This window comes from Wolffia australiana, chromosome 16 (genome assembly GCF_029677425.1).
Source record: "Wolffia australiana isolate 7733 chromosome 16, ASM2967742v1".
In the NCBI taxonomy this organism is placed as follows: Eukaryota; Viridiplantae; Streptophyta; class Magnoliopsida; order Alismatales; family Araceae; genus Wolffia; species Wolffia australiana.
Window position 1 is genome coordinate 3,039,564 of NC_135850.1, and position 13,714 is coordinate 3,053,277.

The 13,714-nt window shown below is 41.6% G+C and overlaps 1 protein-coding gene across 4 annotated transcripts in view; it reads left to right on the plus strand.

Annotated features, from left to right (window-relative positions):
• The window catches only part of LOC144714056 (putative phosphoinositide phosphatase SAC9), a 37,640-nt gene extending 26,262 nt beyond the window's left edge, over positions 1-11,378 (plus strand). For 3 of the 4 annotated variants that reach the window (XM_078588791.1, XM_078588792.1, XM_078588794.1), the window contains 7 exons: positions 5,992-6,234; positions 6,369-6,659; positions 7,558-8,316; positions 8,692-8,889; positions 9,698-10,045; positions 10,113-10,346; positions 10,983-11,378. In XM_078588791.1, the coding sequence (XP_078444917.1) occupies positions 5,992-6,234; positions 6,369-6,659; positions 7,558-8,316; positions 8,692-8,889; positions 9,698-10,045; positions 10,113-10,346; positions 10,983-11,258 (2,349 nt within the window). In that variant the 3' untranslated portion in view covers positions 11,259-11,378. The remainder of the gene's footprint in view (positions 1-5,991; positions 6,235-6,368; positions 6,660-7,557; positions 8,317-8,691; positions 8,890-9,697; positions 10,046-10,112; positions 10,347-10,982) is intronic. The other variant, XM_078588793.1, reaches the window with a different exon arrangement.
• The last annotated feature ends 2,336 nt before the right edge of the window (positions 11,379-13,714 follow it).

Sequence of the window (13,714 nt, forward strand, 5' to 3'; positions counted from 1 at the left end):
TGGAGGGTGTGGGTGCTGATGGTATGTTGCCCCATCAATGTTCTGTGGAGGAGCAGTGGAAGGGACAAAAGATGGTGGGTGAACAAAGTATGGATGCAAGGAGAATGGTAATTTGGAAGGGAAAGGTTTTGAATGAGCATTGAGAATTAGTCGAGGGCAAATAAGGATAACAAGGAAATCAATAGACTCATCAAGTAGATGAGGAGTAGAGGAAGTCGTAGAAGAGTACAAGGAAGTGGACTCATCAAAGGTGACATCTTCACTCACAAAGAAATGATGAGAAGACTGATGATGGCATTCCTAGACCTTTTGACGAGGAGACTAACCCATTGAGCTTTTGCATCGAGCTTGTCTCAAGAAGAGTGATAGTTGGTGACGTAGAAAATGCACCAAAAAATACAGGGAATAAAGTTAGTTATCAATCAAACTAATGGATATGGCAAAGGATGCTAAGGCAAAAGCAGTTGATGAGGTGGACAGCTTTGAGAGAGGCCTCACCCCAAAAATATTTGGACATATTCATTTTAAGGATTAAAATATGTATTATGTGTAAATGATAAGTCCTGACTCAAGTCCTGAACAAGGTAATGAATGGAAAGTGGATTAACATTGAGATGAAGGGGGCAGGAGAATTGGACACCTTACACCAGTAGCAGTAAGGAGGTCACCCGATGCAGGACTAACTTTATGAGAACAGGGGTTGTAGGTGATGAAATAAAAAGATTAAGGGGTTATAGGGTCAATGGCACCTAAGTTAATGATTCATTTGCATCCAAAAAGACAAGGGAGAGAAAGTGATAGGTCTTTTACCTCCATGAACCAGCGAAATAGAGACCACCATAATGAACTGAAGTGATGAAGTTGGTTAATTTCCTCACTCCAGAGCTGATCTCCCATAGAAGGTGATGGATCAACTGCTGGTTGTTGAGGTACACCTAGGAGAGGACTAAGTTGCATAGGAAGAGAGGCGATGGCTGGTACTCATGCCGGAAGTGAATAGATGGGATAAGCTGGAGTGGTCACCAAGTGGCTTTGGTAAGTATTCTTCTGCCGTAGTTTGCGGCAAGTCTTCTTGGCATGACCACATTTCTTGCAATAGTCGTAGAGAAGAGAAGGATTTCAGTAGGTCTCTTTACTATGTGGTGCCGACTTCAAGACTGAGGGAGCCATGTGGCAGCGTCACTGCATGGAATGGCATATGAGACAGCCCTCCTTGGATAGGCACTACATGAGATCTCCCAATCTATTGAAGAGATCTCACAAAGGCTGGTCTAGAGTGAAAAATGTGAAGGCATGTCTCCTCATTCCAAACAATATGAAGGGACTCCTCAGTAAATTTTTTCCTTATGGATGAGCTGGTTACACAGAAACTCTCACTCTGGAATTCCTGTAGAATCTTTGGAATAAGAGATGATGTGGGAGTGATAATAATCCTTGATTTATAGCAAAGCAACCCCGGCTGGATCGAGTGCGATGGGTGAGAACTTGGGTCTTTTAAAATGGCCTTTTTGATGGTTGACAACTTGGAGTCTTTCTCAATCTCTTGTTCGATGGTAGGCTTGTCAAGCCAATGTAGAATGGTTAATGAACAATATTGTGTTTCCTGAGGTTCAGTTGAGGTCCTTGATAAGGCATCTGCCACAAGATTTTTCTTTCCAGTTTTGTACTTGATTTCAAAATTGAACCCCAATAACTTGGACAACTATTTATGGTAATGCAAAGGGATCTCCTTCTGATCGGACAAAAACTTCAGGCTAAATTGATCAGTATGAATATAAAACTTTTGAAACATCAGATAGTGTTTCCATTTCTGGACAGCCCATACTACTGCAATCAATTCCCTCTCATAGGCTGACTTATGTTGAGCACGTGTGAGTGGGGCTTTGCTGAAATGTGCAATGGGTTGTGACTCTTGCAAGAGGACAGCCTACAGCCTGGTTGGAAGCATCAGTCTCGACTGTAAACGGTAGTGAAAAGTTTGGTGAACATAATACGGGTGCAGTAGATAAGGCTTGTTTGGGGGCCTTAAAGATTCTTCAGCTTCGTCTGACCACTGGAAGGAATTCTTTCTAAGTAAGACAGTCAGTGGTTGAGCAATTGATGCATAATTTCTGACAAACCTGCGATAAATAACCTGCCAAGCCTAGAAATCCTCTTAATTGCTTGATACTTGTTGGCATTTTCCACCTCTGAACATCCTCAATCTTGGAAGAATCTGTGAACATCCTCAATCCAGTTTTGAAAACACTGTCATTCCATAAAGTTCTTCATATAATTCCTTTACTATTGGGATGGGATGATGATTTGGCACTGTGATTCAATTCAAAGCTCTATAGTCAACGCACATTCTGTACCTCCATCTTTCTTCTTAACTAACAAAGCTGGGCTGGAAAAACAGCTGTTTGAAAGTCGGATGAGGTGGGTGTCCAATAACTCTTGGGTCAGACTCTCAATAATATTTTTATGAAGGTGCGAGTATCTGTAAGGCTGTATGTTGACTGGATGTGATCATGGAATCAAGTGTATTTGGTGATCGCAATCCCTCTCTGGAGGCGGGGTGCTTGGGCTTTGAAATACTAACGGAAATGCATCGTGTAACAACTGAAGATAAGGCTCTTGGGTGAAAGAATATACCTTAGTTGATGGTGCTAAGGCCCGTCTATTTATCCAGTGGGTCTTCTCGATGGAATTAATCCATTGCTCATGTGCTTCTTGATCTTCAAATGTAGAATGACGATTCCCATTTAGCTCTGAATCAGCCTTGATTGTTCTGATTTGGTCCTGCATCACAATCTTCGTGCTCAGGTGGTGGTAATTGCCATGGAACCACCCCAATGTTCTCAGCCAGGAAACCCCAAGCTCGACATCCACGCTCCCTAATACAAATGGTATAAGGTTTTGCTCGAAGAGAAATCCTTGCAGATTGATAGATACATGTGTACAAATTCCAGTGGTTTGCCTCTGGGATCCATCCCCCAGCATGACTGATAATTTTTTGTAGGGCTGAACTGGATATCCGATTCTATGGATCAACCTTTGGCATATGAAACTATAAGAAGCCCTACCATTGATCAACACCTTGATTTTATGTTGTTTAATGTAACCCCATACCTACAGTGAACCATGTATTCTTGGACGGGATGCTCTTACAACTGGTTGGATGGCCATCAGTACTCCATCATACATTGGATCCTCATCCAGCTGCAGAAAGTCTTCCTCACTAATGGGTAGAACTTCCTCTTCCTCTTCTTCTTGCAACATGAATATGCTAATTTTCTTCTGACACTTGTGCCCCGGCATATAGGCTTATTACAACTGTAGCACAACCCCTTTTCTTTTCTCTGCATAAATTCCTCAGGAGAAAGACGTGTCAACTCCCGTTTGCCCTGTTTTACTTCATTCTCGGTTGTATTAGGCTGAATGGGAGCTCGGTTGGGTTGACCCACCCCCTGAGTTCTCCCTATTAGTCCTTGTACTGCTCCTTGCCGACCCATATAGTTAGAATTGGCATTGGCAATTGGAACTGATCTTCCAGCTGGTTTACTATCAAGGATTTGAAGATTACGCTTCCAGTGAGTAGTCCATGATTTCTTGGATTTGGTAAGGCTTATATTTGTTCAGCCCAACTTGAACTTCCGACTTTAATCCCCTGAGATTAAAGCCAGTCTGGAGGTAAATGAGATAAAAATGCAGCCAGATCTTCATATTCTGCTCTATAATCAGAAACTTAGCCTGTCTGACGAAGATTCATAAAATGTTCGCATAAAGATTTAGAGGAAAATCTGTATCTTTTTTCAAAGTGTTGTCAATGATCAAAACCAAAATTTTCTTCAGTATAGATGAACCAACCCCAAGCTTGACCTTCCATGTGAAGCGAGACAAGATGTAACTTCTCTAGATCCGGGATTCGGTGAACCTTGAAGAATCGTTCGACACAATTCAACCAAGTCTGAACATGTGTTCCATTGAAATATGGTAGATCACCTTTGCTGAACTCTGATTTACCCCTCCATATGAGTGTGTTGATTCTCTGGAACTCTCCCGTACCTCACATTGGTGTCTGGAGTTGATCGGGAGCTGCCTGAACTCTGGCCTTCGAGTTTGGTGTTCATGGACTTTAGCTTTTGAAGGATGCGTGTAAGGACTTCCCCGGTGTCCACTTGGTCAGGTACAGCTTCCTTTCCCTTCTCCATCGAATTGTCCATCATTCACTGATCTTATATGGATCCACAATCAAAACCTGACAATATATTAAGGACTAGCTGTCCTTGGATAGTTGATGCGTTACAGATAAGTTCGATTTTGTCAATATATTAAGCACACGCTTCTGCAGTAGCTAGGACACCGTGTTTCTTGTGGTGCCGAGGGAGGCCTCAATGTAGAATGACCACCCCTTCCAGTAATCCTCGATCTTTTCTGGTGATCTCTGAAAGATTTCAAGAAATGAATAACCGCCAAGAATTCCTTCGATTTTTTGACCTCTGATCTCCGATCTCCGATCTTGAACTTCCTAGGCCAAGAGCAGCCGAGAACAATTTCAGCTCCATGATCGCGAGAGAAGCCGGAGAGTTGATGTTCTTGAGCGCATCGGTCACCCAGAGAAAGTGCTCTGATACCAAATTGATACCGTCAGGTATCTTGGACAGAATATCTCAAGAATTTGCCTTGAATAGTGATTCAATAACACGATGTGTAATTCCAAATGTTGCAGAAGTTGAGATATGTACGAGTACAGAATTCAGAAGAAAGTGGAGAAGATAGAGTGGTGGAAGGAATAATGAAGATCGGGGTCAGATCCCTCTCTCCCCCTCTGGTCGCAGAGTGCCTCCAGCTCCAGCCTCAGCTCGCGCTGCGAAACAACTGAATCATCCTACTTTCTTGATCCGTTTCTGGCCATATTTATAGTAGTGCCGCACGTGTGACCTTTCTTAATGTTGTCTTTTGGATGCACGCCTCTGGTACGTTCTTGAAAAGAACGTATCAATGACCCAGCGAAAGAGCATTGGCATAGATTTGGCATACATAGCAGCAAGGTCGATGCGTATGGAGCCAACACAAGCAGCAGCAGACTCAGCACTAGTGGTGGCAAAAAATGGCCTGAGCAGCGGCAGAAACTGCAATGGAGCCAGTGACAGAAGAGCCTATGCTGAGACAATAGATTGGAGATCAAATCTGTGAGGGAGAACTCCAAGATGTTTTCCACTATCATGAAGAAGCGAATAATCAAAAGAGGCTCAACAATAAATAATTCTTTTAAGGGTTCAGTATTTTTTATTTATAATGGGGAAGGGAGAATCCGAAATGGACCCATGTTTGTGGGTCATTACATAGATATATAAGAGAGATAGAAAAAAGCCTTTTCAATATAGTATAAAGAACGAACATAAGGAAATTATAGAAAAAAAGGCAAAATAACTACATGGATTACATCCTCCCTCATTTTGTATATGGATGTTAATCATGCTCAAATTTAATATAGATCTGAAAATGATATCCCTAGAAATCCCCGTCAGGAAAGTATCTGCCACAACAAGCTTATTAGCACAAGAATAAGAGTAATTTGGCCAAGACCTGGCTGAACATCTGATTGAGCCAAAGACCTAAATAACCATAAACCAGTGCTTTGTGGAGAGTTGGATCTATGACTCAGATAATTCCCAGACAGAGATCTGTCGAAGTTGCGGGAGATTTGAAAGAAGGAATGGTCCCGAGGCTGGCCGCAGCTGAACCTTGGACTGGACCTCTGCTGAGCTGTGGTATGGGCCATGGCTACTAAGTTTACTCAATGGCTGTCTCCCATTTAAAGAAAGATAAAATAAAGATTGTACTAGTTCTCAACAAGTATGCAATGAGGATGCTAGACAAAATTCTCATCTTTTGGGGAAGTATTTCATATTGGGGAATCAGTCTCATGCCATCTTTAACATGAAATAAATTAGGTTTTTCTATTAAAATTTACAATCTGATTCACTCTTTGCCGTATTTCTTCAGGGCGCCTGTCTACCTCGGTGTTCAAATGGAACAAACATAATCTTACCTCTGACTGGTCCAATGAATCCTGGGGATTTGGCAGTTATGGGTGGCTCTACTCATCTTGATCCTCAAGGAAATGAATATCTCCCTTTTTTGTACAATTTTGAAGAGTCGGAGGGAGATTTAAACTTTCATACTCGCATTGTTTCTGTTACTTTTTATCCTGCCTCTATTGAGAAGTTCCCTATCACCCTTGGCCAGGTAACGAATTTATACCTATATTTTCATCTGAATATCTGCCTTACTTTGCACAAGACGTTTTCTTTCATGGATAAATGTGTGTATTTGTTTTTATGGGGAAGATTGTCGTTTTTATGTGAAGAATTCTCGTGCAGATTGAAGTTCTGGGAGTTCCTCTTCCGTGGAGGGAGATTTTCCACAGGGAAGGGATGAGATGGTTATTCATTGAAAGATCAGACATGGAAGACTCAAAGTCTCGGGATGAAGAAATCAGAGGATTTAAGGTGGAAGATTATCTTTCCAGTGGAGAAATATTCCCTGTGAGAAAAACCGGCCAGCTTGTTAAATCATCGTTTCCCCGAAATTCTCTTCCTGAAATTCTCCTGCCAAAAATTGAAATTGGTATTCAGCACTATTTGGACTGCGTAAGGCGTATTTCTGATAAGGTATAAGATTTTATGATTTTTTATTTTACTATGGTGGTATTGTGCCTTTATTTCTAAAGCTGATAACTCATCAACATAAATTTGTTGTAAAATGTGTGACAAAAAAAGAGATTGTTGAGGAAAACCTCCGCTGCTGTTGGCCCATACTTGGTAAAAAATCTGCTACTTCTCTGCCTTAAACAGACAGATGGACTGATTGCATTTGAACTCTCAACAAAAAGCAAGATAATCAATTTCTTTCAAAAAATTGGTGTACTTGATGAAGCTTACTCCAGATCACTTTTCACTGAATAGGAGGCCCAACTTATTTTCCCAAAAACATGGATTTATGTTTAGGTCAATTAGATTTTTACGTATCAACCCTAAGTTTTGGTGAAATATTTATTGGAGAATTAGTCGCATCATCACTACGTTTTGGTACACTTTTTGCATCAATGCAGACTGTCTTTAATCAAATAAATTGAGGACATTACCTGTTTCTATGGTCGTTTCAAACAGGCTGTTGCATTTAGTCTGACTCAGTTACAGTAGGTATTTAGAAGATAGCTGTTTTTTTATTTCATTTGAAGGAGAAGATACTTAAGCGGAAAGTCAACTTGAAGAACTGATATTGTGGATTTGACTTTAATTCGAGCAGATACTTAACACGTAGGTGTCAGTCAAAATCAAGTAGAGATTGTTGAGTTCATTTTAACCCATGAAAATAAAGGCTGACTTTAATCTGTTCATTCATATATGATTTGGTAGGTAAGTCCATTCTGTCTAGGCATAACGGTTGGACCTGAAATGATTTAGTATCATTGCACCAATATTTTTAGTTACCCTGTGGCTTGTACTAATTTTGACAACTTTCTGTTAGGATGTCCTTATACTAATGGCCCTGAAGTATTGTTGACAGGGGCATGATTTGAATTTCATTGAAGCTATGACCCTTGAGATAGAACGCCTTCAAGTGAACCTCTCCGCTGCAGAAAGAGACAGAGCTTTGCTCTCAGTTGGCATCATTCCTTCAACGGTCGATCCGAACCGTTCCATTGATATGTCCTACCTAATCAAATTATCAAAACTGGCAGATACACTTGCATTTGTGGGCCATACTTTCTTTGAGGATCACATAATTGGTGCCACAGGTCTTGAAGCCGTCGAAACCTGTCTTGACTTCTGGAACTTGCATGAAGTTGGATCCATGTGTATGGGTAAACATTGTGAAGTCAAAGTGTTCTCAACTTCAGCAACTTCTAGTGAAAGTCAAGCCACATTTTTTTCTTGTACTGCTTGTGGCAAGAAGGCTTGTAAGGTGTGCTGTGCAGGCAAAGGCGCTATACTGCTGTCACGTTTCAGCTCAAAGGATGCAAAGAATTTCTCTGGCAAACAAACTCAATTTTCTTTCACTGGGTCTGATGGTGCAGCTATTTGCCGATTATGCTGTCCAGAGGAAGTGTACCATTCACTATATGTGGATTATGTTAGGGTTTTGGCTAGTTTACGTCGACAGAGCCGTGCATGTAAGGCGGCCAGCAAGGCGTTGACCCTGGTTGTTGGTTCCAAAACAGAAAAGCGTCAAAGGGAGAGTGAGAAAGCTGAAACTTGGTTACGGAAACTGTTGAATGGAGAAGAGTCGCTGGCAGAGTTTCCCTATGCAGGCCTTCTACATTTGGTATTTTTCAGAACCCAAAAATCCTTCTGTATTGTAATCAGGGGTATTCCTGGCATCTGATTTCGGGTTATTTCCCTCGGAACACCTGTAGCCTTCTCTAAAGGGAGCAATCAAGTTGATGAATTGAGCCAATTGGGCAAATGGGCCTGAACCCATTGTTATCTTTCGACCTTTATTGATTGATAATGGGGCCAATTCAAAAACTTCTTATCTACCCTCCTTTGACATGGGGTACATGTTTTTAAAGGGTGGACTGCCTTAAATAAAATGACAGAAATACCCTTGACAGGGGTCAGGGATCATATCTGATGTCTCTAATATTTTCATTTATTATTATTTAAATGAAATTAATAAGAATAAAATGTATCATGGCAGATCCAAACAGCGAAAGGATCGGAATCAGCCTTGTCCCTTCTTCTTCCAATTGGCTACGGAGAATGGAGTTCTTATTGGAGAGCTGAACCCAGTTGTCAGACTGTTGACTTCCCTATTGCCCTGGGAAGCCTATCTGATGTATCTGGAGTCATCCTTCTAGTTAGCTCCCACGGATACTCATCCGCAGATTGTCCTCATGTAAGCTTTTACTTCCTGTAAATTATTTTTTTGTCCTGATCTTAATTTTTCATTTTCTTTAGAAGACCCATTGAAATTAGCGTTGTTTTTCATTTAAAACACCCTACCCTTGAGAGCTTAACCAGTAAACTATATAGTGTTTGCCCCCTAGGATTTTGGATATTTTTTGGTCTTTTAACTTCACTCAATCCTTTTGAATTACAACAGTGGGAAATAACTTTTCTTGTGGAGGGCTAGTGTTTGGATCCAATCCAGCTTTGACTGCCCCAATTTATGCACTTAATTCTACTCGCTAGGGCTTGGTTACAACAGAGGGGATCAAATTAGATCAGATCTCTGGTGACTGAAATATTTGATCCATCCGACTGCCTTGATCACAATTAATCTAAAATTTGATAGCTCGTCTACAAAAGATCTTGACTAGGCCAATTAGCTGATCTGATCAACAGGCCCATCCAGTCGATTTGCTGCCTATCTTAAAGAATAGCTCAGGCAATTTGATCAGATGGCCCATTCTGTAGAATGGGTATGCGTCTCTAATCAGCGACTGCCACATGGCACTGTGAGATTCAATCAGATCAAATCGAATCAGATCAGATCTCGATTGAGCCCCTTCAGGCAATTGATCAATGGTTGAATTAATTGAAGAGAATAGAGCTTAAAGGGAAAGCATAGATAGGAATGATAGAAAAATGTGTTAAAAAATAAGTCTTGTGGCCTGAATTATATTCCATGTATAATATGCTGATTCTGGTTTTATTCCAAGTCTTGGTTGTTCACCATCTCTCTTCACAATATCCACATGCAGGTTACGATTTGGGCAAGCAATAACATAAATAGAGAAGATCGTTCATGCATGGGGCAATGGGACGTCCAAACTTCAGTAGCTACCCCTGATATCTATGGTCCAGAGACTGAAGCAACTTCAATACCGAGACACGTCAAATTCCATTTCCAGAATCCTGTCCGGTGCAGGATTGTTTGGATCCAGCTCTCTCTTCCGAGGTCTGGCTTTCTCTCTCTTGACAAAGCATGCATTCATGCCAAACGCATCATTGTCTTCGGAAGTATGGCAGTACCAGCGCCTCTCACGGATTCTCTCTCAGACAATTCCAACAGTAACACACACCCTCCGGCCAAGTTGTGGCGATTCAGGGTGAGAAACATAATTCCAGCATTTGTCTTCATTTTTTTGGATTTCCTTTTACTTTTTTTCTTTTCAGGTTCCAGTTGAAGGGGAGAGGCTCTCAGCGAATGATTTGGTTCTAGAGCAGCATCTTCCAATAGGATCACCGCCATTGGCAGGGTTTCGTTTCGATTACTTCAGCGCAATTAAGCCAAGAGTGACTCACTCACCTGCATTCAAAGACCTGGGCATGTGGAGTTCCTCTCCCGTCCTCCTGGAAGACAGATTCATCAATCCTCCAATCTTATACATCAGAGTCTCGGTCGTGCAGGTATCATAGATTTTTTTCCCCAAGAAAAAAAGAAATTCCTTTGTTTTCCTGATTTAGAAACAGAATTGGTTCGACATTTCAGGTAACAGAGAAAAATATAGACAAAGAAAAAAAGTTATTTTAGATTTTGGTTTGATTTTGAAGGTTATTTAGAAAAAAATAGAAAAGAAGAAAATCCTGATTTTCCAGATTTGAAAAAATGGAGTTTGTTTGAGATTGCTGGTATTGGTGAAAAACATAGAAAATATCTGTCCCGTTTTCTCAGTTTGGAAAAAAACGTTTTTGTTTTGATATTGCAGGAATCAGAGACATGTAATAAAAATAAGTTTTGTTTCCCTAGTTTGGGAAAAATGTTTTCCATTTATTTGAGAAGTTTTAGCAAAAATAAAAACCGTTATTTCATGATAGTAATATGTTGATCTTACTTTGTAGTTATCAGAGAAAAATATAGTAAAAAGAAGAAAAACCCATTGTTTTCCTAGTTTAGAAAAAAGTATCGTGGTTTGACTTTGAGTATATTTGAAAAAAATAACAAAATTTCATTGTTTTGCTTCCCTAACTAGGGGAACAGCTGTTTTTATTTTCCTTATTTTAAAAAAGAGACTGTTTTGACTTTGGGGCTGGTGGTTTTTGCAGGATTATTCCCCTAACTGGGTCGTGGTCAAAGAATATCGCCTGCCGGAGGCGCGAGCAGGGACGATCATGTACTTTGACTTTCCAGCCGCCATCCATGCCAAGGCCGTGGCTTTCAGGCTGGCGGGTGACGTGGCCGCTTTCTGTGATGACCCGGCAGAGGAGGGGCCCAACTTTCGCCATGTGGCTTCAGGTCTGTCCCTGGTCAACAGAGTGAAACTTTTCTACTACCCTGACCCAAATGAGGTGGGCAGGCTTGCCAGTTTCTCTGCCGTTTAAACCCAATGTCAATGGCTTCCTCTTTTTCCATATTGGCATAACTGGTCAACGCATGTTGAGTGCCTTCTTTTTTTTCTCTCTATAGAAGTTGGAGGTCAACAGAGCGAAATGACTTCTGGATGTATAGATCTCATCAGAACTGTAATATAGATTACTGGATTAGGTATCATTCAAAGCTACGATCAGAGAAAATCAAATGCCAAGTCAAATTTTCGATTCATCAATCACATAGGTCTATTCATCATAAACAATCATCATTTTTTATGACAGAATAATAGAGATGGACAGAGGAGGATTGGAGACGAATTATATGGGAATGAGATTAAAAATTAATGCTTAAGGGAATTTGATGTAATGAATTAGAAAGAATAGAGAGAGGGAGAGAGAGGAGAGTGTGTGATTGTGGAAGAAAGATAGATGGAAATATGTGGAAGGAGGGGTTTTCTTCTTCGGAGGAATGAGTGGGATAGATAGCAATGGGGAGAGAATGAGAGCTAGAGAGAGTGATAGAGAGTTTGATTGTGGGGTAGATAGAGAGGGATAGTGTGTCTTCTGCGAGCACCTTTTAAGTTGGAGGAGAATTTATTGTAAAAACCCTAGGAGATAGTGTAAGAGGGAGAGAGAGAGAGTGACATAGATACCAATAGTGAAGTTCTAAGTTATTGATCATTATCCTGAAATGCGTTACTTGACATGCGGATCTGTATTTATAATGCATGCAACATAGTTCCAATGGATTTTATCAAGATTAAATAATGAAAGCAAGATTTATTCCCATCTAGGTTTAATCCTATCTATATTTAACTCCAGCTAGTCTCATAACAGGTTTAGTCTACTTGTTCCTTTATTATTTTGCTAGTGGCCGACAGGGAAGGTCCTTTTATTTTACTTAGTATTTTGGTCCGCTGTGCGCACGTGCTCTACCCCAGGTATTTAAAAACGGGTGTCTACACGGGCACTTTGGCGTGCCGGTTGGGCTGGACACGGACCAGCGATGATGCTGATGACGGCAAAGACGGCTCCGATGACAATTTGTCGATTTCGTTTAGGCGCGCTCCATCAATCCTCCAGGGGTCGAAAAAACTCGGCTCCGACGAGTTGGTGATGGCGAATGGCAACGGCTGAAGGAGATCCGGCTACAAGTGTCGTAGATCATCCGCACTTGTTCATCCCTACCAACACATCAAAAACCTTCGCGATAACTCATCCCCTGTATAGTTAATTATCTCATGTAGTATACAATTGACTGACTCGTGCCAATCGGGTGAAATGATCGGAGGAGTGGTCGCGGCAAACTCACTCACACTCAAGGGGTCTAGAAGGCTGGGTTGGAGAGGGAAGAAGGGGCTCGGTACAAAGCCAGGTCTGCCACATTAAAGGTGGAGCTGATCCCCCATGTGGGAGGGATTTCAACGACGTAGGCATTATCGCCCACTCTTCAGAGCATCGAGAACGGGCCGACGTTACGAGGATGTAGCTTAGTTGCCGTCTCGGGAGAATATCTCTCCGGTCTAAGTTTCATCATCACACGGTCTCCCATGTCGAACACTCAGGGTCGACAATGCAAATCGGCATCCTGCTTGTATAATGCATTTTGACTCGTGATTTTATCATGAATATGCTTATTCAACAAAGAAACATGTTGGGCGAATGCAAGACCGTCCTAAAAAACCTTAACATGAGGATAATTGTGCGACTTGAGTTGTGTCCGATGTCTTCGCACAAAGCACGAAGTGCGCCATCTTCAAGAACCTATCAACAACAACCATGACAGAGTCGTGTCGTCGTATGGTCCGGGGAAATCTTAGGACAAAGTCCATACATACGTCATCCCACGAATGCTTGGGCACCGGTAGCGGAGTGTATAACCCGGCGCTCTTCTTGACATGTTTGGCCAAGGCACATATGCGGCATTGGGTGACGATATTGCCCATGTCGAGTTTGAAGCTCGGCCAGTGGAATTGATATTCTACTACGGCTATGGTCTTGTCGCGGCCAAAGTGGCCACTAAGACCTCCAGCGTGACATTCCCAAGTCAGGAAGTCACGTAGTGACGTGTGTGGCATGCACAACCTGTTTTAGTAGAACATGTATCTGTCGGTGATGACGAAGTCCTTGAGCTCACAAGATGGTCCTCTAAGACGATAGGCCAAAAGTCAGGGCAGCTAGTGTACCCTTCTCGAATCTTCTCAAATCCTATGATCTTTACCCTCATGACGTTAAATACGTGTGCTCTTTGGCTGAGTGCATCGACGACGACATTATCTTTTCCTTTCTTGTGTTTGATGACGATGGTAAAATCTTGTAAGTACTCGATCCACCTCGCGTGGCGGTCACTCAATTTATGCTGTGAATTAAGGTACTTGAGTGCCTCGTGAACCGAGAAAAGTATAAACTCCTTTGAGAGGAGATAGTGCTTCCAATGCTTCAATGCATGGATGACTGCGTAGAATTCC